At 39.0% G+C, this 22,026-nt stretch overlaps 1 protein-coding gene across 1 annotated transcript; it reads right to left on the reverse strand.

Annotated features, from left to right (window-relative positions):
* BRCA1 (BRCA1 DNA repair associated) lies at positions 1-20,800 on the reverse strand. The gene is made up of 21 exons (XM_054281327.1): positions 20,721-20,800; positions 20,207-20,260; positions 19,773-19,853; positions 19,205-19,293; positions 18,683-18,828; positions 17,891-17,993; positions 17,072-17,117; positions 16,477-16,619; positions 12,661-15,945; positions 11,922-12,007; positions 9,099-9,277; positions 8,765-8,919; positions 7,935-8,260; positions 7,252-7,339; positions 6,278-6,355; positions 5,783-5,823; positions 5,010-5,093; positions 4,573-4,627; positions 2,355-2,428; positions 1,902-1,962; positions 1-439 (listed from the first exon to the last, which is right to left on the reverse strand). The coding sequence occupies exons 1-21, from the start codon at positions 20,798-20,800 to the stop codon at positions 336-338; spliced, it is 5,358 nt and encodes a 1,785-aa protein (XP_054137302.1). The 3' UTR covers positions 1-335.
* Positions 20,801-22,026: the final 1,226 nt, after the last annotated feature.

Here is a 22,026-nt window from a genome sequence, read left to right on the forward strand (position 1 = left end):
TAGCATCCAGGGTTTGCATTTAAGCAGAATGAAAATGTGGAGGTTATTCCAGAGTGCAGGTATGTTTTAATGGAAGCCCTGAGCCCAATATTCCTCTTTTGAGGAAATGACTGTCCCCAAGTATTTACACAGAAACTGGCTGCAGTGGCAAACAATATATCACATTTCTCTGAGGAGGCCACACACTACATTCTCTAACTTTTAAAATTGGTTTAACATTTACAATCTCACAGCCCTTTAAGCTAATGTAAAGCTTTAAAGAACAGTGGGTAATTGCACCTTCTGGAGGGTAATATTTTAGTCATTTTATGATTATTAAGAGCTGCTGTTCACCCTCAGGACACGAGGTAAGCTCTCAGCTCCTGGCACTGGTAGCAAGCCACGCTGTCCAGGACCCACTCCCGAGTTACCAGGGCAACGTTGCTCTGCTGCTGGATTGCTGCAAGACAAAGACACAGAAATAAATGATGCAGCTGTTAGCAAGAGCTCCAAACAAGCTGAAGGTGAGGCCACTGATGGCTTTGAGAATTGTTGAAATATAGACAACATTGTAACTAAACTAGTGAAGAGATTTTTACTTTTATTTCTAGCACATTAGTCTCAAAATACAAAATAGAAACATAACAACTCACTGATCTACTCTAAAAATGTCTCTCTTAAGAAAGCTCATACAGCAATACATAAAATCATCTCAGTCTACATTTTTCAGCTAATCACACACAAAAAACACATATTAATAAGCATTCTATCTAATCTTATAAAGCATACATAATAGTAACTAAAACAAAAACTAGTTCATAAAAGACAAAGAACAGAATTCTATTCATGTTAATCTTCTAAAAATATACATTAAATAACCTTATTACTATCTTAAAACCAATTCTACAAAAGCTTGTTGTTTGTCACGTCTACTACTTAAAAAACTTTTCTACTTACATAAAAAACTTTTCTGCAATGCTAACAAAACTCTAATCTAAAGCCTACATACCTTTTTTTAACTATTTCTTAAAAATCCTCTAACCTTATAAATTCTAACAGAGAATAAGCTGTTTGCTTTTTCAAAGCTTGCTATAAAAGCAGAGATGTGAGAGTGCCTTTCAAGGCAGGTAATGCTGGCTCCAGGAGCAGAGCTGGAAGCAGTGAACACCACAACATAAACACTAAAAATAAAGAATGGAGTTGTTATCTTTTCATTTAGGATCTCAGTGACAGAGCTTTGCTTCCTGTCTGCCCCCAGACACACTGAGTGTGTGACAAGCAATGAGTCTCATTAAGAGAAGCAACAGAAAATTACTGAAGTGTTCTCAGACTGTTCCCCCTCATTGCAGGATCTTTTTATTTTCTCTTTTTTCCAGTGCCATGGAAACAGCTGGGTTTTTTAAATCATCATCCTGCTCCACTGTTTTGTTGGACCTCAGTGTATCCTAACCAGCTCCCACTCCTCCCAGAACCCCACTTGCACTTTCAAAGCCTCATGGCTTCTCCTGAGCATTTTGCTTAAAGGAAAAAAAATGCAAAACTACATCTGTTAAGGCTTTTTAACATGACCTTTTCAGACCAAGGGAATCTTGTTCCATCTGAGGCTCTCTCCTAGATCTTACTGGTGCTCCAAGGACACCCTTCCCTACCTTTTAAAAACGACTAAATTAGAAAAGTTTCTGTAAAGCTGATGATACAGAGGACAACTGAGGCAACAGCTGCCAGAGCAGCTCTTAAAACTATTGCCGCTCCTTGAAACAATATTATTTGCCCTTCTAGATTTTTCTTACAAGACCTACTTCCATCTCCATTAATAGAGTTTTGATTTCTCTACAACCCTCTGATATTTAGCTATTTAAAGGAGAGGTGTGATTAAGACACTTGATGTGTACCAGAAAGCAGCTCAAAAAATGTTGTTTTACCTCCATAATCCGTGTTTTCCTCCCAAGCATCTGGCTGCACAACCACAACTGCAGTAGAACTCTAGGATTTTAAGATAAAGAATAAAAATGCTGTTGTTGTCTGTTCTTATATAATTGTATATTTATTTATAGAGAGCATTAACTAATTTCAAGTTTCACTTCAGAGAGGAATTTAAGTAGAGGGAGAAGGACATTAGTTCCCAAGATTCTTCTGTAATTTCTCCCCAGAAATTCTGTGACTACACTCAGTCACTAAAAGGCTTTTGGAGCTGGAAAGGGAAGGCTCAGTGCTAATTTCAGGACAAATTAATGATGTGGCCAACACCAATCATGTCTCTGCCACAAAGGAGCCTGTCTTCAGTGCAGGCTGGGCAGGCCTGGAGCCAAGGGGCACTGCCAGGCTGTGCTGGCAGCTCTGTGAATGTGGGAGGGTAAAAGCTCCTCAGCACTTACTGCTGTGGCTGTGAACTGGTCAGGCTGCTTCACCACAGAGGCACCACACAGCTCCACCATCCACTCCAGATGCTCTGAAGAAATCAGATGAAATCAGTTCAGTCACTGTGGAATTTGCAGATAACCCCGAGGAGGGGAGAGATGAGAATCTGACTCCATGTTCTTAGAAGGCTAAATATTATATTACATATTATACTATATTAATTATAGTATTATATAACTGTAGTATTATATTACATATAATTTGATATTAAATATTATACTACACATTATATAATTATATATATTATACTACACATGATATAATTATATTATATAATTATTGACATAATATTAAATATTATGTTACACATTATATATTTTATTAAATGTTATATAATATATTATGTATTAAATATTATATATCATATAACATATATTAAACATTATATATAATATAATATATTATATATAATGCAATATAATATAATAATCATATTATACTATATTATATTATATTATACTATATACTGTATTATACTATATTATACTATACTACTATATTATATTATATTATACTATAAATATACTATACTATAAATATACTATACTATAATATACTATACTATAATAATATTTATTATGTATATTACTATATATTATTATTATATTATTAATATTATATATTACAATAACATTATATATTATATTATATATTATAATTATATTATAATTATATTATATTTTATTATAGTACATTATATTATAGTACATTTTATTATAGTACATTATATTATATTATACTATATTATATTATATTTATATTATATTATATTATGCTATATTAAACTATACTAAAGAATAGAGAAAAATTAAAGACAGGAAGCAACAAAGAATGATAATGAAAATTCATGACTCCTTCCAGAGTCCTGACACAGCCTGACAGTGATTGGTCATTAATTACAAACAATTCATATGAAACTAATCAAACAATCTCCAAATCACATTCCAAAGCAGCAAAACACAGGAGAAGCAATCAGATAATTATTGTTTTTATTTTTCTCTGAGGCTTCTCAGCTTCCCAGGAGAAGAAATCCTGGCCAAGGGATTTTTCAGAAAATGTGTCAGTGACAAGTCACTTCAGTGTTTTCTATCACATTGGAGCTGACACTATTCCCTAAGTGTTTGTTCCAATTCACAAACCACCATCATCTGAAGGAGATGGGAGTAGAAAACAAAATCTTTTCACTTCAAAACCTGCTAGGGAACATCAACTCCCCCCTCCCTCACCCCCCAGACAGGTCTGCACAAAACCAAACCCTGAAAAAAATCACAGTTTATTTCCTCTTCTCATAAGGATGCAAGAGGTGAAATGGAAATTAAAAATGAGAAGTTTGAACTGTCATTATCTCTCATTAACAGAAGTAGCCAAAGTACTTAATTTGCACCAATTTGTTGAATTGGTAGTGAAGAAGATTAAATCTCTCAAGTACAAGAGCCAAAATTGAGGATCACTGCATCAGGTGAAAGCACTGCCTCCTTTGCAGCAATTACTGTAAATGTCAAGAAATGCGAGTATATTTCATCCAGTCAAAAATAAAGTTATATTGGATAAATCAGAAAGTATCTGCTGAATAAGCCACAAAAAATGGGAAGTCAAGTGCAGATATTTGAAGTAGAAAAAGAATTAAATTTTCAAAAACTTGTAACATAGTTCATTAAATTTCAAAAATAAAAAATGAAGCTGTGCTGAACAGCTTTTGCTTTTTATATTAACTTCTAGCTTTGTTAAAATGTTTCACTTTTAACACTGGCTCCTATAGACAGGAGGCTACAATAAGGATGTGTCAACTGCTGGGAAAAGGATACTTAGGAACTGTTTACTAAGACAGAAGAAAAAATGCTCAAATATGAGAGATCAAGAGCATCAAAAACAATTACCAGACAGCATGACATTAATGCTTTTCCTAGATAATTTATCCAGAGATAAAAGGCTTAGTTTGAAATGCAGCAGAATTGCCAGGGGTTGTCTGAGGACATCCAAATAGATGAGAACAAAATTTCCACTCCATTTGGAGCTAGAACTGGATAAAATTATTTATCTACACCTTACCCCTTGTAGGTATTTTAAGATTTACAGAGGAAAAGAGGTAAAAATTATGCAGAAATGTACAATTCTGGTGAAGGCACAGTGTCCCTCCAAATATTTTTTATGTTGACCATTCATCCAATGACACACCTGTAGTCATGTCAGTGAAGGGTCCACAGCAACAGATCTCAAAGTCTTTAAAGATCTGAAAAGCAAGGAACATGTTAGAGTTCACAGGGGGTTTTTAAAGAGCAATGCTTTATATGCTGTTTTTTTAAATTTATTTGCTGTTTTCATTGCACTTGCAGGGCTTGCTATCAAGTTGTGACTATTCCACAAAGCTTTTTGTAACCTACCAACCAAAAGAATTTAAGAATAAAACTAAAAGAATATTAAAGACCAAACTCTCTGTTATAAAAAGACACTCCAAGCTTAGTGAGCCCCTACAGAATATCTGCCCTGCTGCTGACAGAGCTCCCCCTTCATGGATAAAAATGATTCATTTGTGCAACTCTGTGTACAGAGAGACTGGGAGAAGTTCCAGAAACTCAGCCAGGACAGAATTTGATCCCTGATGTGCTTTGTACCTTTTCAGTCAGGGCCTGTCTGGCCCTCTTGGGACCTTGATGGTTCCTCCCATTGATTACATCTCCTCTGACTTCAAAGTTCTCCTGGATCACAACAAAAGCAAGGAATCAGAAGTGAAGAGACTGAGAACACTTTCCTGTCAGAGTTCTGCTTCAAAATGGGAAGGTGTCAGATTTCAGAACTGAAAATCCATGACTGTGTTCACAATATGAATGAAAAGGCTTTGCAAGAGAAATGCTGGAGTATGAAACCCCTGCAGCATCAGGCAATTTTTAAATAAACAAATTATACTCAAACTGTATGGTAAATAAAAGAAGAAGAACACTCCAAGGCTGTGTCTATCAGTACAGTCTTACTTGATAGAAATTATCTGTATATAACATTATTTCCTAAAGCAAAAGATCTATTCTTTGCTTAATGCTATAATCTATTAATATCAGTAGGAACATGCATAAAAATATGTCTATAACATGTTAAAAATAATAGGAACTCATTGTGTCTTCAACACCAAAGTATGCAGAGGGCCTAAGTGTGGATTTGGTAAAACTAGAACCCCAGGTTTCAGAGCTAAAATTCCATATTAAATATTTAGACAGTATCTAACTGTACAATAAAATAAACTCATAAGTCCAGAACCCCAGGTTTTAAAGATAAAATTCCATATTAAATATTTAGACAATATCTGTCTATACAACACAAATAAACTCCTAAGCCCATCATGTAACAGCATTTCTTAACCATTTGACATTTCACTCAAGATAAAAGACCTTACCTCATCCAGTACTCTTCCTGCTTTAAAAGACTGAATTATCCCTAAATAAAAAGATCAGAAGAAGAAAAGTCATTTTATCCAGCAGAATGGTTTTTCCACTATCAGTACTCTGACTTCATTGCTACATTAAATTGAAAGTATTTCTACTAAAGGAATACAGTATAAAGTAAATATTTAAAGAATGTTTTTACCATTTAGAAATAATACTAATTTTACACTAATTGATGCCATGGATCACAAAGATTTAAATTAAGAGGGACAAAAGGCTTTTGCCACAGTGGGGAGCAGAAACAGTAAGAGTAAGTAATCCACAAGGGGAAGAAGCTTGATATTGCTGCTCGTGTTTCTTAATTTTAATTTCTTTTTAAGTATTTAGAAGAAATACTGCAAAACATCAGATGGCAAGGCATGAAGAAATCCTTTTTCTTTAGTGCAACAAGTGAAGACTGCATTCATGGCAGAAGGGCAAAGATCTCCAGCAGCAGGGATACCTACACTGATAACCAACCACCCACTTTCCTCCTGCAATGCCCAGGAAATACTTCAGGGTCCGTTCACACACCAGCTCCTCATCTGCAGGAAAAACAACAGTAAAACCTCTTTTAGTTCTGCCAAACAACAGTAAAACCTCTTTTAGTTCTGCCAAACAACAGTAAAACCCCTTTCAGTTTTGCCAAACAACAGTAAAACCTCTTTTAGTTTTGCCAAACAACAGTAAAACCTCTTTTAGTTCTGCCAAACAACAGTAAAACCCCTTTCAGTTTTGCCAAACAACAGTAAAACCCCTTTTAGTTCTGCCAAACAACAGTAAAACCTCTTTTAGTTCTGCCAAACAACAGTAAAACCTCTTTTAGTTCTGCCAAACAACAGTAAAACCCCTTTTAGTTCTGCCAAACAACAGTAAAACCTCTTTTAGCCATTACCAGAAAAACACAGCTCAAGGTATCTGTATGTAAAAACAAACACTTTTTGCTAAGTGCAGCAGCAAAATATCACAACTGTACAAAGGTTCAGATGTTGATGATGTTACTAAACTGAAGGAAATGAGCAGAAATTAATCTCATGTACCAATTGTGAGCCCTTTAAAAAATTATTCAATAAAGATAAGAGGCCAGAAAAAGGAGGATTTCTTTGGGAATTATCTTTGTTTCTTTTTGGTTGGTTCTGAACTACTTCACACTAGTGTGCTGTCAACACCTGAACATTAAGAGCAAACAGCTGAAGAAACAAATAGCAAGCAATATTAACTTGGAATTACACAAGGGAAAACATGCCCTCACACTTTTCCTCTGAAACAGAATGAGAAAACTCACAGGCTTAAACAAAAACTTGCAGTAGAGAAAACAATCAATACCTTTTCCTCAAACTTATTAAATTTATTGCTGACCTGTCTGCTTGGTGTTTAAACTGAAGGTAAAATTCTATATTTTCTGTCAATAGAGGATTTGGTCCCCCAGCTCCCAACAAACCTGTTTTCATTATGACATGGGTTGTTCCTTCAGTTATGTGATTAGATAAAGTGCTCTGAGTTTTCTTCACAAACTTCTGGACCACCAACTGAAAAGTAGTTAAGAAAATAAAAGTTAGCAACAGTTTTAACACCCTCAACAGCCCCAGTTTTTAGGAGCACAATGTAATAGGATAGTTACTTTAAAGTAACATTTTATGTGCTGGCACACAGAAAGTACATTTAGTTTTGGCACCATTCAACAGACTAAAGAAATGCAGAGCTCTTGGTGTGTGTTTTATAACCCAAAAGCCAAATCCTTCTGGAAACTGAGTGCACAAACAGGTTTATTAGCAACTCAGAATTCCTATTTACAGAATGCTCCCTATGGATCAGAAATTGGGTGAAACTGCATCATCTGGGAACACTGACTGGACCAAACACCCACAGCCCCTCCCCAGCCCCAAGGCTTTGCAATCCTGCGTTTTTTCCCCCCCAGACATTAGGAATTGTTCAAAAAATTCAAATTTCACTAAGTTTAACAGTGCCATTCCGGGCAGCATCCTCACAGCTTTAGGAGTGATCAAGTTTGGCTGCAATTCCTGCAAGATTATTTTTATTACACTTAGAGATCTCTCTATTGAGGATTATAGTGCTAATCAGCAATTATTAACTAGTGATCTTCAAATTCTGAACTCTACTTACATGCTCACTGTGATTTAGACCTGAGACCACAATTGACATTTCTTTCCTCTTGGTCCCCACTGGATTTGGAGCATTTTCTTTCCCAGTTGAATTGTGCAGAACAGGTACAGGAAAACATTCACTTTTTTTTAATTTGTGTTCTGGCCCAGAGCTTTTCTCAGTGCTCTGAGCCACAACAGGCCCAGCTGTGGCTTCTGCAGTTTGAGGGATAAAAAGCATTGCAGAGGAGGAAGAATTATCTGAACTCTGGGTCACATTCCCAAAAAGATCTGATGAGACTGATGCACTGTTTTGTCCAGTCCCACAATTCTGCTCCTCTGCATTTTCTGAAGGAAAAAAGAAATTACTCCTTGAGAAAACTGGATTTTTCTTATAATCATGGCAGAAAGTTGTTGCTGGTTTAGGTTTAAATTCTGCAGATACTTGCTCCCCTTTTGTGTTATTACTTCTTTGTGTTTATTACTCCCTTTTGTGTTTATTACTTCATCTTTGCCTTCAACATTACTTTTTCCTGATCTATAGGCAAGACACTAAAATACCTGGAAATTTGAGTAGCATACACCTGGAACTTTGAGTAGCATATTTGTCAAATTGTCTGAATTTAGAAGTGAGGCAGAAAAACTCTTATTGCTGTCAAAAAGCTGTCACACCCTATTTGGTGGGCAGCCACACAGCTGGGCTAGCAAAGTAGCAACACCTTTTTAAAATGATCAGGAATATATAAATTAAAATAATGGATTTACAGGAAAAAATTGTATCTTGCTGATATATAAAAACATGAAAAGAACAGGAGAAAACCACCAGAAATCAAAAATTCTCTTCAGTGTTACCTGCTTCAAGCTGGCCCTGCCTGTGTTCCTGCACAGGTTTTGTCTTTTCTGAGGGAGTTTTGTTCTGTAGAGCACTGTCACACTCAGGGCCTTTCTCCAGATCTGATCTCTTCCTTAAAGAGGATTTAGAAGCTGAAAGCAGCAATTCTGGAGATCTTGAGAGAGAGAAATTGATTTTAATACCTTTTCACTCTTTTAAGCATCAGAAAAATGTAGCAGCAGTGAAATTATTGTAATTTCCTAGAAGCTCAGGGATAATTAAGATTTTTATAAAAATAAAAAATTTAGAAATAAACATAAAAAACTCCCCAAAACTCCAAGCAAAATAAATGACCTGGTGTTTTCTGGTCTTGTTTGTTCCATTTCAGATGCTCCTTCAGTACTGGAATGGGGCAGCTCCCTCTGGACAGGTAAAACTTCACAGCTCTGGCTCCCATTCTGCTTTAGCACTGCTTCAAGTGCAGCCATCTCTTGCTGAAGTTTTTTCAGGCTATTTTGCATTGCATTCTTTTGCTGCAAAGGAGAACAAGAATGCCAACATAAGCAAACTCAGGGTTCATTTCTTTAACAAACACTTGAAAATTAGAAAGAGCAAAATGGTTTTGAATTAAGGTTTTGTCACATGTTGTAAAGGTGACAGTGGTGCTTTTACTGTAATAAATAGTGCACACATCCAAAATCAGAAGCAAACCCACCCAAACAACCACACACTCACTTTGCCAGTCATGTTATTTCAGTTTAGATGCCTCAGAGCTTAATCAATCAGAAAACAACACAATTCCTGCACAAATTTATTTGAAAGTAATTTTGTCCAAACTCCATTAGTAGCTCAATCCATGATGTTCATTATTAAATTCTAAATTGAGTCTTCACTTTCCACAGTTACTAAAAGCTCCAAAGATAATTTAAAGGACTAAACCATTTCATAATATTCTTCCTTATGTTCCTCCTCAAAAATTACATGATCAAAACCATGCCATAGGCAGCACAAGAATAGCTCAAAGAGTTTCAAAAGACCTTTATAAAAACCCAAACCCTTTAGATGATGAAGCAATTTGCACAGAACCGAATATTCCATTTGTAGCTCCAGCACTGGCACCATGCGGAGCCTCTTTGTTACTGAACCCATAAAAACTCCCAAGCAAAGAGAAAACCCAAAACCATCCCCACAAACCCAAATCCCAACCTCCATGCCATTAATCCATCCCAGCATCTCCATCCATGAGGCTACAGGAGGAGCAGTGTCCTGCCAGCTTCACATTTCAGTGATGCTGTAAACAGGAGAAGCACCCACAAAGCACAAAAATTAAATTCACTTTTTTTTTTTGACATACATAAAGCCCACAGGGCTGAAAATGCTGAAGAGAGAGTTGGCATAGACCAAAGGACAAAGAAAAACCCCAAAGCAAAACAAAAATCCCAAGCCCCTAACCCTCATCTGAACCCCCAGCCCAAATTCCCCAATACATCCATAAAGCACAAAAATTAAATTAAATTGTTTTGGATGCCATAGGGCTGAAAATGCTGAAGAGAGAGTTGGCATAAAACTTATCTTAAAGTCACACAGGACAAAGGAAAACCCCAAAGCAAACCAAAAAAAAACCCCAAGCCCCTAACCCTCAACTGAACCCCAAGCCCAAATTCCCCAGCACATCCATAAAGCACAAAAATTAAATTCAATGTTTTTTGGATGTACATAAAGCCCATAGGGCTGAAAATGCTGGAGAGAGAGTTGGCATAAGACTTATCCTGAAGTCACATAGGACAAAGAAAAACCCCAAAGCAAAACAAGAAACCCCAAGCCCCTAACCCTCAGCTGAACCTCCAGACCAAATCACCCAATAAACCCATAGAGCACAAAAATTAAATTCAGTTTTTTTGGACGTACATAAAGCCCATAGGGCTGAAAATATTGAAGAAAGAGTTGGTATAAGACTTATCTTAAAAGTCACACAGGACAAAGGAAAACCCAAAGCAAAACCCCAAGCCCCTAACCCTCAATTGAACTCCAAGCCCAAATCCCCCAATACACCTCTAAAGCACAAAAATTAAATTCACTTTTTTTGGACTTACATAAAGCCCATAGGGCTGAAAATGCTGAAGACAGAGTTGCCTTAAGACTTATCTTAAAGTCACATAGGACAAAGAAAAACCCCAAAGCAAAACAAGAAACCCCAAGCCTCTAACCCTCATCTGAACCCCAAGACCAAATCACCCAGTAAACTCATAGAGCACAAAAATTAAATTCATTTTTTTGAACATACAGAAAGCCCATAGGAAGAGAGAGAGTTGGCACAAGACTTATCTTGAAGTCACACAGGACAAAGGAAAACACCAAAGCAAAACAAAAACCCCAAGCCCCTAACCCTCATCTGAACCCCAAGACCAAATCACCCAATACATCCATAGAGCACAAAAATTAAATTCACTTTTTTTTGACATACATAAAGCCCATAGGGCTGAAAATACTGAAGAAAGAGTTGCCATAAGACTTACCTTAAAGTCACATAGGACAAAGAAAAACCCCAAAGCAAAACAAGAAACTCCAACCCCCTAACCCTCAATTTGATTTCTCTACTTTTATCAGTACCCCCAGCCCAAATCATAAATCACCCAATACATAAAGTCAGGCCACAGGATTTTAACAGCAGACAAAAAATTCACTGTCAGACACACCTTTCATCAGACACTGCCTGCTGGGACTTGTACCTATAATATCTAATATGGAATTATTTGATTTAATCTTTACACAAGGAAGAAGAGTCTCCCTGATTTTAAATATCATGTTGTAATAAATCTACTTCTTATCACCAAATTCTTATATATTCTTATCATTAAAGTTTTTAAATATGGGGAGGTGACATTTGCAGCGTTGGCCAAGTGTGGAGATGCATTAATTAGCATCTCCCATAATTAAGTTCTGTAACCAATATAATATAATAAGCTGTGGCCATTGCAGTGTAAGGTCACCAAGGGAGGAAAAGTTGGACAAATAATGGCACAGAAGCAGCTCTGCAGTTCCTCATTAATTATGCTTTTGGAAGTAATTTAGTGATAAAGAATTATGATGAAAGGAATTTTCCACTGTATTGACTTCACAGCTTGCTTATCTCCTGGAATGCAGGCTGCTCCTCCACTCAGGGCATGAAGCACTCACCTGTGTGGTGAGGATTTCACCCTGAGAGAATGCTCCACAGGAATCTTCTACAATACTTATTTCACTGTCAGACCCACATCCTTCACCTTGAAGAAAGTAGAAAAAAAACCCTCTGAGTTAAAGAAAAAACTCCACCAAACAAAACAACAACATTATCCATAATTTCTTAGCATGTGGAAGTTTTAGAGAACTAAAAATTGTAACACTAAAGTGACAAGTTTTGAAAATGTTGAAGTTAGGACAGATTTCTTTTAAGTGAATATTTCAAAGAATACCATGTCACAAACATGACAAAGTAAACAGAATTCAGTGTTTCAACAGAATTCTCTTTCAACAGGGATGAAAGAGCCCTAAACATTTACAAAGGCCATAAAAAAGGCAAAATATTCACTACAAAATTCTACAGCCAATTTCAACAAACATTTCATCTGGGGAAAAAGCCTGGATAGGCTGGGAAATTTGGCTGACAATGGAAGTATCCCATTGCAGTAAGAGAACCAGCAATTCCCTCAAACATGAATTCCCATCAGACAGTCTGTTCATTTGTGCTCTGAACAAAGAGCACTGGAAGAACATAATTTTTAGGAAATAAACCACTGAGGGGTTTTTGTTTAAGACTGATACATTCTTCTAGAAGAGTTCTGTTCTTAATACAGAACAAAGTTTCCATGCACACACCAAAAACCTTGCTGTAAGTACATTATAAACAAAGCTGCAAAGAGAAAAATCCTGTTTGTACCTAGGTTTGCTCCCATGTCTGGGTCTTCTTGGCTTTCATATTTGGTTTCCTTCAGCCCTCCACCAGAATTCTCAGAAGTTTCTTTACTGTCATTTACACTGCTCATTTGTTTGGACACCTGAGCTTGTGGCAAATGTTTGTTCAGTTCTTGTGCTCCATTAAGTGACTCCTCAGACATGTTGGACTGGGAAGAAAATAAGTTGACAGAGCATTCTGACTCCTGGCTTGGTGAAGCACACACGTGACTCAGGGAAGCTTCTGGCACTTTCTGCAGAACATTGCCATCATTACTCACACTGGGGCTCCCTGGGCACTCTGCCACTGCAGACTCCACCTCAGGTGCCATTTGTTTATCAGCCTGCAAAGGTGTGCTTGCTGATTTGCTGAAGATCAATGTCCTGAAGCAGGGTAACTCCTCATCCTCACAGGACTCTTCATCTGAAGATGGCAATTTCTGCACTCGCCTTCGAGGCTTTCGAGGACCTCGAGGTCTTGGTTTGGAATCTGAATTTCTGCTCTGCAGTTCTGCACTGTCACTTTTCACAAACACTGCAGATTGCTCTTTCCTATCAGTCTCACACAAGCTGGTGTTCTCCTCAATGTCAGTATCAGAGCACAGCAAGGCATCAGGGGTTTCAGACAAACCTGTAAGGCCACAACTCTCCCCAAGAGGTTCTTCCAGAGCCTCTGCAGCTGTGCTAACAGTTTGGGCTGCTTCTTCTTCATTCCCCTTTACACATTTTCTTCCTCTTCTGCTACTTTTTGTCCTAGTGACTTCACAGCTGAGTTCAGCAGGGCTTTGCTGACAAGTTGCAGAAGAAATCGTTGATGTGGATTGAAACTGTAGAATTGGTTCTGTGCAATCAACCACTTCAGTCTTTCCTGCCTGATTGCTTTCTGAACTGAAGCTGTTTGCCTGGCCTGTGTGTAAATCATTTTGGCTGGACTCATGCTCCTCTGTGTTACTCTGATCACTCTGGCTTCCATCACTTTCAATGGGATTTTGTCCCAAATCACTTTCTGTCCCTGTCTCATCTGACACTGGCTTTTCACTGCCCTGCTCTTCTTGCAGCAATCCATTTTTGTGCTCAGCCTGAGCAGTCTCTGCTCCTGCTGGTGTCAGAGTCCCTTCCTCTGCAGCCTGTGAAATGTCATCCCTACTGACAGCAAAGCAAGGCACAGGATCAACACGTGCAGACTCACAGGTCTTAAACTTCTCTTTCTCTTCATCTTTCTCAGAAACCCTGCTCAAGTTTTGATCAGCTTTCTCCTCTTGCAAGCTTTCTGGTTGTAATTGTTTGCTAGCTTTATTTTCTCCCTGAGCAGCACATGATAGATTGAAGGTTTCAGAAGGAGGATCTGCCACGGCACGAGTCTGAAAAAGGCAGAAGGAGGAGCGCTTGGAATGCCTGAATATGTTCCTCAGATATTGTGTGTCCAGGTCACTGTCTTCAGCTTCCTTACTCAATTCCAAAACATTTTTAGCCATTGGCAACTTCTCAGCTTTGAAATCCCCTGGAGCATTTTGTGAATCGTGCCCACATTGTGGAGGAGAAGCAGGAGGTGATTCAGTCACCTCCTCAGTCTGGGGAGAAGCAGTTTGCCCAGCACACACTGAAGGAACTTGTAGGAGGAGGGGGCTACCAAGTATTCTACTGTCTTGAGAACCTGTATCGGGCACAGTGGAACCACAGTTTGAAGGCAGACATGAAGGACTGAACAGACTCTTTCCAGTTTCTGCAGTGTCAGATAAATTCTTTAGATTAACCTGCACTTCATTTGCTTGCAGATCACCTCCCTCCAAATGAGTGACTGGCCTGGAACTCAACTCATCCTGAGGCTCACTCAGCTCTTTGCACTCAGCAGAGTGAGCTGCCACACTCCTCTGCTCTCCAGAGACAGACCTTCCATGATCACTGCTATTTCTCTTTTTACTCTTTTTTACTCTTTTTCTTGTTTCTTTTGTCATTTCCTCAGAGAGTAACTGAAGCCTCCTGCTGCGCCTCACTGGGTTTTGCTCAGGCTCAGCTTTCCTGGGCTCTCCACTGCTGGGGTAGCTGTCAATCTGTGGCTCAGCTGGGTCAGGGAAATCAGAGTCTCTGTCCACCACCAACTGCAGAGCACACATGGTTCTGCTAGAATGCCTGCATCTTTTTGCTGCAGAATTTCTCTTTTTGGTGCTTTTCTGGTCACAGTTATACATTTCTGGTTCCCCATCACAGTGCTTGGCAGGGACCTTCTCAGCAGCTTTCTTCCATGTGGACTCTCCTCCCTCCTCAGGCTCTGTTGATGTATTATTTGCTCTATTCTGAGAGAGGTGACTCTCATTAACAGCAACAGTCTCATCACAGCTTTTCTCTTCAGCCTCTCCAAGGCCCCCATTAACACTTTGAGGGCCCCCATCTCCCTTTTCTGTGTCTTTTTTCTTGATGAAATCCTCAGGTTGCAGGCAGGCACTCTTCCTCTTTCGTTTGAGTCTGTCTTTGCTGGAATCCTTCAGGCACTGAGCAGCAGCCACATCTTCCTTTTGTCTAGCAGGCAAAATGTCTCTCAAGGTAGAAGGGGGGTTTGACTTCCTCCCTCTCTTGTATGTTTTGCCAAATATTTTGTCTTTAATGTCTTCTGCTGTTTGTTTTGACCACCTCTTTTTTCCTTCCACTGCTGCAGCTCCCATGGAATCTGCCATAGGGTCAGTCCTTCCTGAAATACAGGACTCTTTATCTGATAAACACAGATCTCCTTCACCTGAGACATCAGCTGATGCAGCAGATTCATCCACTGAAGAACCAGAAGACAGAATCTCATTGCTTTTGGAAAACCATTCGTTGACTTTCTGAATGCTCTGCTTCAGTCTCTTCTTGGAGACTTTATTCAGGGTGGCAGAGTGAGGGGGCTCTGCCTGAGGAAGTTCTTTGTCCTGGGAAGATTCATTCTCAGGCTCATATCCCTCTGCAGCTTCCACACTTTGTGCATCAGTATCCATTTCCCTACTTTTATCCAGCCTGTTCTCTGAGCCATCATCTAAATCTGACTCTTGGTGTTCACTGTTGTGCTGGCTTTGCTGTTCCTCCATTTCTTCTGTGTCCTTGGAGAATGCTGTGTCCCCATTCAGGGTGGGACTGGCATCCCCTGCTCTGTCACACTGCTCTGGGAGCAGCTCCACAGCAAGAACATCCAAAGGAGAGCTCTGGCATCCAGTCACATTCACTTGGTCAGGTTTGGCACATTCAGTGATGCTCTGAGTGCTCTTCTTGCTCAAACATTCCTTGGAGAAATCCCCTTCACCTGTCATATTTATAGGGATAATAAATTATTAACCTCTATTTTACACACACCAGCACGAGAACAAGCTTAATGGCTACTTTGTTTAAAAAAAACCTGCTCTTATTTCCTCCCTAACCAGAATATTACACTGCACAAATTTTCCTCTAGAGAAAGACAGAGCATATTACATGTTCTTCTAAATTCTTCTAACCAGAATATTACACTGCACAAATCTCCCTCTAGAGAAAGGCAGAAAGATCACATTACATGTTCTAAATTTTTACATCAATTACTAGCCAGTGCTTTTTCATCTGTAATGACTCACATAGAATAGATTAAGTTTTGTATTTTTGCTTCCTTTCTGTTCCTGTGTATACAAACATCCACATTTTGTATCTAGGCTACAGGAACAGTCTTGTATTAGCTGTAGGCATTAACAGAACTTCATTATACAAGACTGCAAACAATTTTGTGTAAAAAATCATGTGAAATAAAAATGTTAACTTGTGGTCTATTTCAAGCATAATCACCTTTGTCACCAAAATAACACACCTGTGATATCTGGCAGTGTTATTTCTTTGGCACCCAGCTTGTCAGGCTGTGCACTACAAGAATTTTCATTCCCTTTCTCAGCACTCTCAAGTTCTTCCAGCCTTGCTTGAGAAGAAATCTGAACAGCTCCTTTGTCTTCAAACCTGTTGGGAAAGGAAATTTACTTTCATTACAGATAAAACCATAACAGACAGAATAGAAGATGGTATTTGTTTTTCCCTTTCTGCTCTCTGAAATAATTTCTGGAGAAGTCAAGCTGCACAATTGAAATTCTTCAGAGTTTCAGGCCATTTCTTTAAAAATTCTCTTGTGCAATCCTGAATTTTTTAGTATTTACTTTTTAAAGCACAGTGCCTGCTTTTCTATGGAAGATCTATGTCCACAACAAAGCATTTAGAAATAAGTTTTAAAGCATGAAATATGGCAAACTCCTGGAATTCAGCTCCCCATTCTACCCTAATGCCCTCTTAAGTTGAAAACCATTTGTCTGCTTAAGAATTATATCAGTCCTATGCTAAGAAACCAGAACACAGGAAATGAGAATATTAAATTACTGTCTGTAGAAAAAATGAATTCCTTAATCACCTTTACTTACCCAGTTTTGGTTGCCTGTTTAAAAAACTCTTCAGATGATTCAGAGCCTGGAAACAAATAATCTGTTACTCTGGTTGGAATGATTCAGAGAAGGATGACTTGCCAGTATTTTACCTAATTTTAATTATTTCCATGTATGTAAAACTATCTACATGGCTCCAGCATCAAACTGTGTTTAAATACAGTGACTGTTAACTAAGAGTTAATCACCTAAAAGTTGCTTTCTAATTTCTAAATTTTTACACAAAACAGTTACAAGTATTTAGAATTTTGAGCTGGAAGTCAGAGAAATACATTCAAATGCCTCCTGGCAGACCCAATAAGGAAAAATGTGAGGAAACAAACTCAATTCCTTCCTTTAAGGAACAGCATAAAAATAAGCCATGCTTGGCATTTGTCTTTTTTCTCATAGCAGCCAACACCAGATAAAGTAAAATTCTGAAAAGCTAGGATAGATAGCAAAAAATATTAATATCTCAAACAGATTTCATCCTCATCTCAAGCACTGTGGCAAGGTTTAGTATTCTTCAGGAAGCAGTGGTTACCTTTAGGTGTAATTTTTTGCACATCTGTAAATACCTTCTCTGGGCTGTGCACACCAAGGTTTAAGGGTTCACTACAGCAGCATTATTTGCCATTATATAATTATGTAAAAAACCCTTTTGATTTGCAAACTTGGCATTGTCCATAATTTGTCTCTTTGTTGTAATTTTGTTAAGTAGAAATTAGTGTTTATAAAGACTTTGAACATAATCACCTTTCATTACTTTGCAAGCATTGTACACAGGATCAATTAGTGTGGATTTAGAACAGATCTTACCAAACTCTATGTAAGTACCCTTTTGAGAACCAGATTTCTGGGTTTTGCTTCTTGGGTGACACATTTTGGCATCTGTAAGCTGAATATTCACACTAGCCTCCTGCTGACAGGAAAACAGAAAGGAATAGTTATTTACAACAGTGGGGTATTCAAAATAAATTCATAGCTATTTAAATCTTAACAGGGAGCTGATATAAATACTTAATTCATATGCATTGGTAGCTTCTATGCACAACAGAATTAATTTATAATGTTGACAGCAGTAATGAAATGTGTCAATAGAAATAATGAATCATGCATTTAACAGATCAAATCATAACAGCTTGATCTTACATTCTGTATTGTCTAATATTCTATTCTGCATTAAGCAGGTGAAAACACAAACATGCCATGGACAGACACACACACAGCAAATACCCCAAGCTGGGTAATGCCCTGTGAATTCTAAGATATAGTTGTGATCTTGCCCCTAAAAAGGTAAAAAACCCTTTTACCAAAAAGGTAAAAACCCTAGACAGCCTCATGGAGCAAGCAGATGGAACAAGCTTTCAATCCTGCTTTCAGGAACAGACTGTATTATGGCAATATTGTGTGTCAGTTCAGGTTATTTTGTGCAAACATCTTTCTCAAGTAGGTTAGGAAAACAAAAATATATAGATTGTGCAGATTACTCAGATCAAACAACAATCTGAGATCAGTCCAAAATCTCCTACTTCATTCTTTTATCTATATACACCTTCCTAAATACATTTTTAAACAATCCACACAAATAAAATGGGGAAAAGCAATTACCAAGGTGAAGTTTTCTTGTCCATTTCCTTTAGCACTTTTCCTCCTGTTTCTGAAGCCCTTGCTTTGGATGACAGAAGTTTCTTTACACAGGGACTCAGCAGCAGTGGCTTCCGTGGATGTTTTAGGAAAGTGATGACTCTTTAAAACTAAATCATGTCATTAGGTAAAAAAAAATATATATTTTTACACTGAGTATGACTCATGATATATGAATGAAATAGATTTTTTAGACTCTGTGCACTTACAGAATATACAGCTAAAATATGTTTATCCAAAAAGAAAATTTGTTGAATTACTAGTCTGATTATTCTTTCTGAGCACTCTTCAAGTAATAATGAAGATCTTGATCCTCCAAACTAATTTTCTCAACCAATTTTGGTTATATAGATATTCTACCAAGATCTAATTCTAGTTCTAGTTCTAATTCTAATTATTTTAGAACAGGATACCTTATAAATAATCATGATATGTCAAAAACTTATTAAAAAAAAAAAACTGGGGACATAAATTCCCGACACTTACACTTCACTCCAGTGTCAAGCTCAAAAGCATGGATAGTTTCCAACAGTCCTTCAATGAGTTGCTTAAATCTGGAATTTTCTTTCAGACTTCTGAAATAACATCAGCACTTCAGTTATTTTAAGACAAAAGAACAGGGGTAAAACTTCAAAGTGGGAGATGAGACAAGAAGAAATTGTTGCCATGGAATAACAAAGAATCATTAGTATAGGAATTGAAATGATCACAAAAGTGAGCAGATCATTTTCTCATATGGGTTTAGTAGAGAGAAATCAGTTGCCAGGATTAAACACCAATTTTGCACAGACACTTGTTGAGAGAGGTGTGTTCACCTGGAAAAAGCTCACATTGATGTAAGATACTAAATTTACTCCTTTAGGAATAGGCAGCTTACTAAAAAACCCCTTTTCTTCTGTATTTCAGAACAAAAATAAATATAAAATAAAAAATATATTATGGTAATAATTAAATAAATAAATATCTTATGCTAATATATTTTAAGCCTATTGTTAATCTTTCCTCAGAGCTCAAACACCTCATCTCCAGCCCCTCACAAAGATGATTTCCTCACCTCTTGGTAACTTCAGTCTTACACAGAGGACACTCCACCACACCTTTCTTCTTTTTGTTGATAAGTTTGAACATGCAGAATCTAGAAAGGAAGAACACTTATGAGGGTAACAAGAGAAGGATATAATTGTCCCTAAAACTGACTGTGCACATTCACCACTCAGTGAATTGAGGGTGCATTCTTGTTCTGGGGTTACAGTGAGTTAATTAATCCCCTTTGATGCATTTTAAATTTGCATTTCTCTCTTCTACAGAACTGACTTTTCCCCCCCTCAAGTAGCTACAGATGAAGTTACCAAAACAAAGCATACGCACATGATGAGCACTGAAGAAACAGAATTAAAACTGGTATATATGGAAGTAAAAATTATAAACCCAAAATCATTATATATGGAAATTAAAAACTGCATTGCACTTGCAAGTTTTCAAACCTACCTGCAGAATATGTGATCACATTTTGTTGAAACAGGCTCTTGCACCACATCCAGGCTACAAAGAGGGAAACAAAAGCAAGAGCACAGAGGTTATAGACTTCAACCAGAACCTTTGCTATTTCAGTATCTGTTTGCATTAAAGAAATGCAAGATATTAAATGCAACATTAAGGAACTACAGACCTCATTCACCTTTCAGAGACAAGGGACAAAAACCCACCCACCTTTACAACCAATCCTCTAATCCAATCAAATGTATTTTCCCCCTCACTGAATAAAGGACTGACACATTCAGGTTTTAATAGAAAAGCAAAATATAGAACATAAGAACAAAATGTAAGTTTTTTCTTGCACTTTCTCATTTGAACCTTACAAAATATCAATATTTTTAGTTCTAAGCACAAATCTCTTTGCTTTCTGGTAAGCCATAGAACTGACAAAGCACTTTCAAAGAAATGAGAATAAAGAACCACACCTCCAAAAAATTAACTATACAGATATTATTCCCTGACATACCATATTGGGCACTCCAAGTTCTTCTGCATCGCTGCAAGCACATTTTGTACTTGTCCAATAGTAATCACTGAGAAGTCCATCCTTCACATCCAAAAATAGTCTACAGAAAAAAAAAAAACCACATTATCAGCTTTGTTTCTGCAAAAAATTCTGTTACCTCCCACGACTATGCTCTCTCTCCCACGGCTCTGCTCTATCTGCAGAATGGCATCAAATTGTTTTTACTTAATACTTTACAGAGGGATTCTCACTCTGAACGTTTGCAGCTAAAACCCCTCGAGCTTTATACCCAAAGGAGCGCCCAGAAAAGGTTTATTCAGGTGAAATTCATAAAAAAACACAAAGCAGCGAGAGCGAGGGGATTGCTGGGTGGGAAAGCAGCAGAGCCAGGGCGGACCCACCCGAGCCTGAGAGCCCACAGCGAACGCTGAAAACAAAGAGAAACCGCTGGGGACCGGCCCTGCAGGGAAGCGTACCGGGCACGGGCGGAAGGAGAGCGGGCAGGGCCGGGGCGGTCAGAGCCAGGTCGGAACCGGTGTCGGTGCAGTCAGTGCCAGGCCGGTGCAGGTGCCGGTGCCAGGGCGGTCAGGGCAGAGCTGGAGCGCTCAGTGCCAGGGCAGCAGCGGTGTCGGTGCGGTCAGAGCCGGTGCCAGGGCGGTCAGGCCACGGCTGGAGCGCTCAGTGCCAGGGCAGCACCAGCGTCGGTGCGCTTAGGTCAGGGCAAGGCCATGGTGGTGCCGCGCCCGTCTCCCCTCAGCGCTCTCCGCTGCCGTTCCCGTCTCCCCTCAGCGCTCCCCGCTGCCGTTCCCGTCTCCCCTCAGCGCTCCTCACTGCCGCGCCCGTCTCCCCTCAGCGCTCCTCACTGCCGTTCCCGTCTCCCCTCAGCGCTCCCCGCGCTCCCCGCGCCGCGTTTCGCGCCCTTCCCGCCCCGCCGCGCGCAGCCAATCCGGAGCAGCGGAGCCAGCACGCGCCCCTACAGCGCCCCCTGACGGACTCCTTCCCCTCGGCGGGGCGGGGCCGCGCTGGCCTGCTTGACTCTGATTGGTTCTGGTTGGCACCGGTTGGTAGCTGATTGGCCGTCGCCGCCGCCACGTGATGCCGGAGTGCACAAGCGCCGCCGCGGCGCAGTTGCCGGACGTGCGTGGCCGCGGTGCGCGCGCGCGCGCCCGGCTGTGTTTATTGTTGTTGTTCCGCGACCCCTCTGACTCCACCTCCCGACCAATCACAGCGGACAGATGGATGAGTGACAGGCGGCTCCACCAATAGCCGCGCGCAGCGGGCGCGGGGCGGGCCGCCCTCGGGCCGC

This window comes from Melozone crissalis, unplaced genomic scaffold (genome assembly GCF_028551555.1).
Source record: "Melozone crissalis strain CALT ecotype California unplaced genomic scaffold, PUWL_Pcris_2 ptg000032l_1, whole genome shotgun sequence".
Taxonomy (NCBI): domain Eukaryota; kingdom Metazoa; phylum Chordata; class Aves; order Passeriformes; family Passerellidae; genus Melozone; species Melozone crissalis.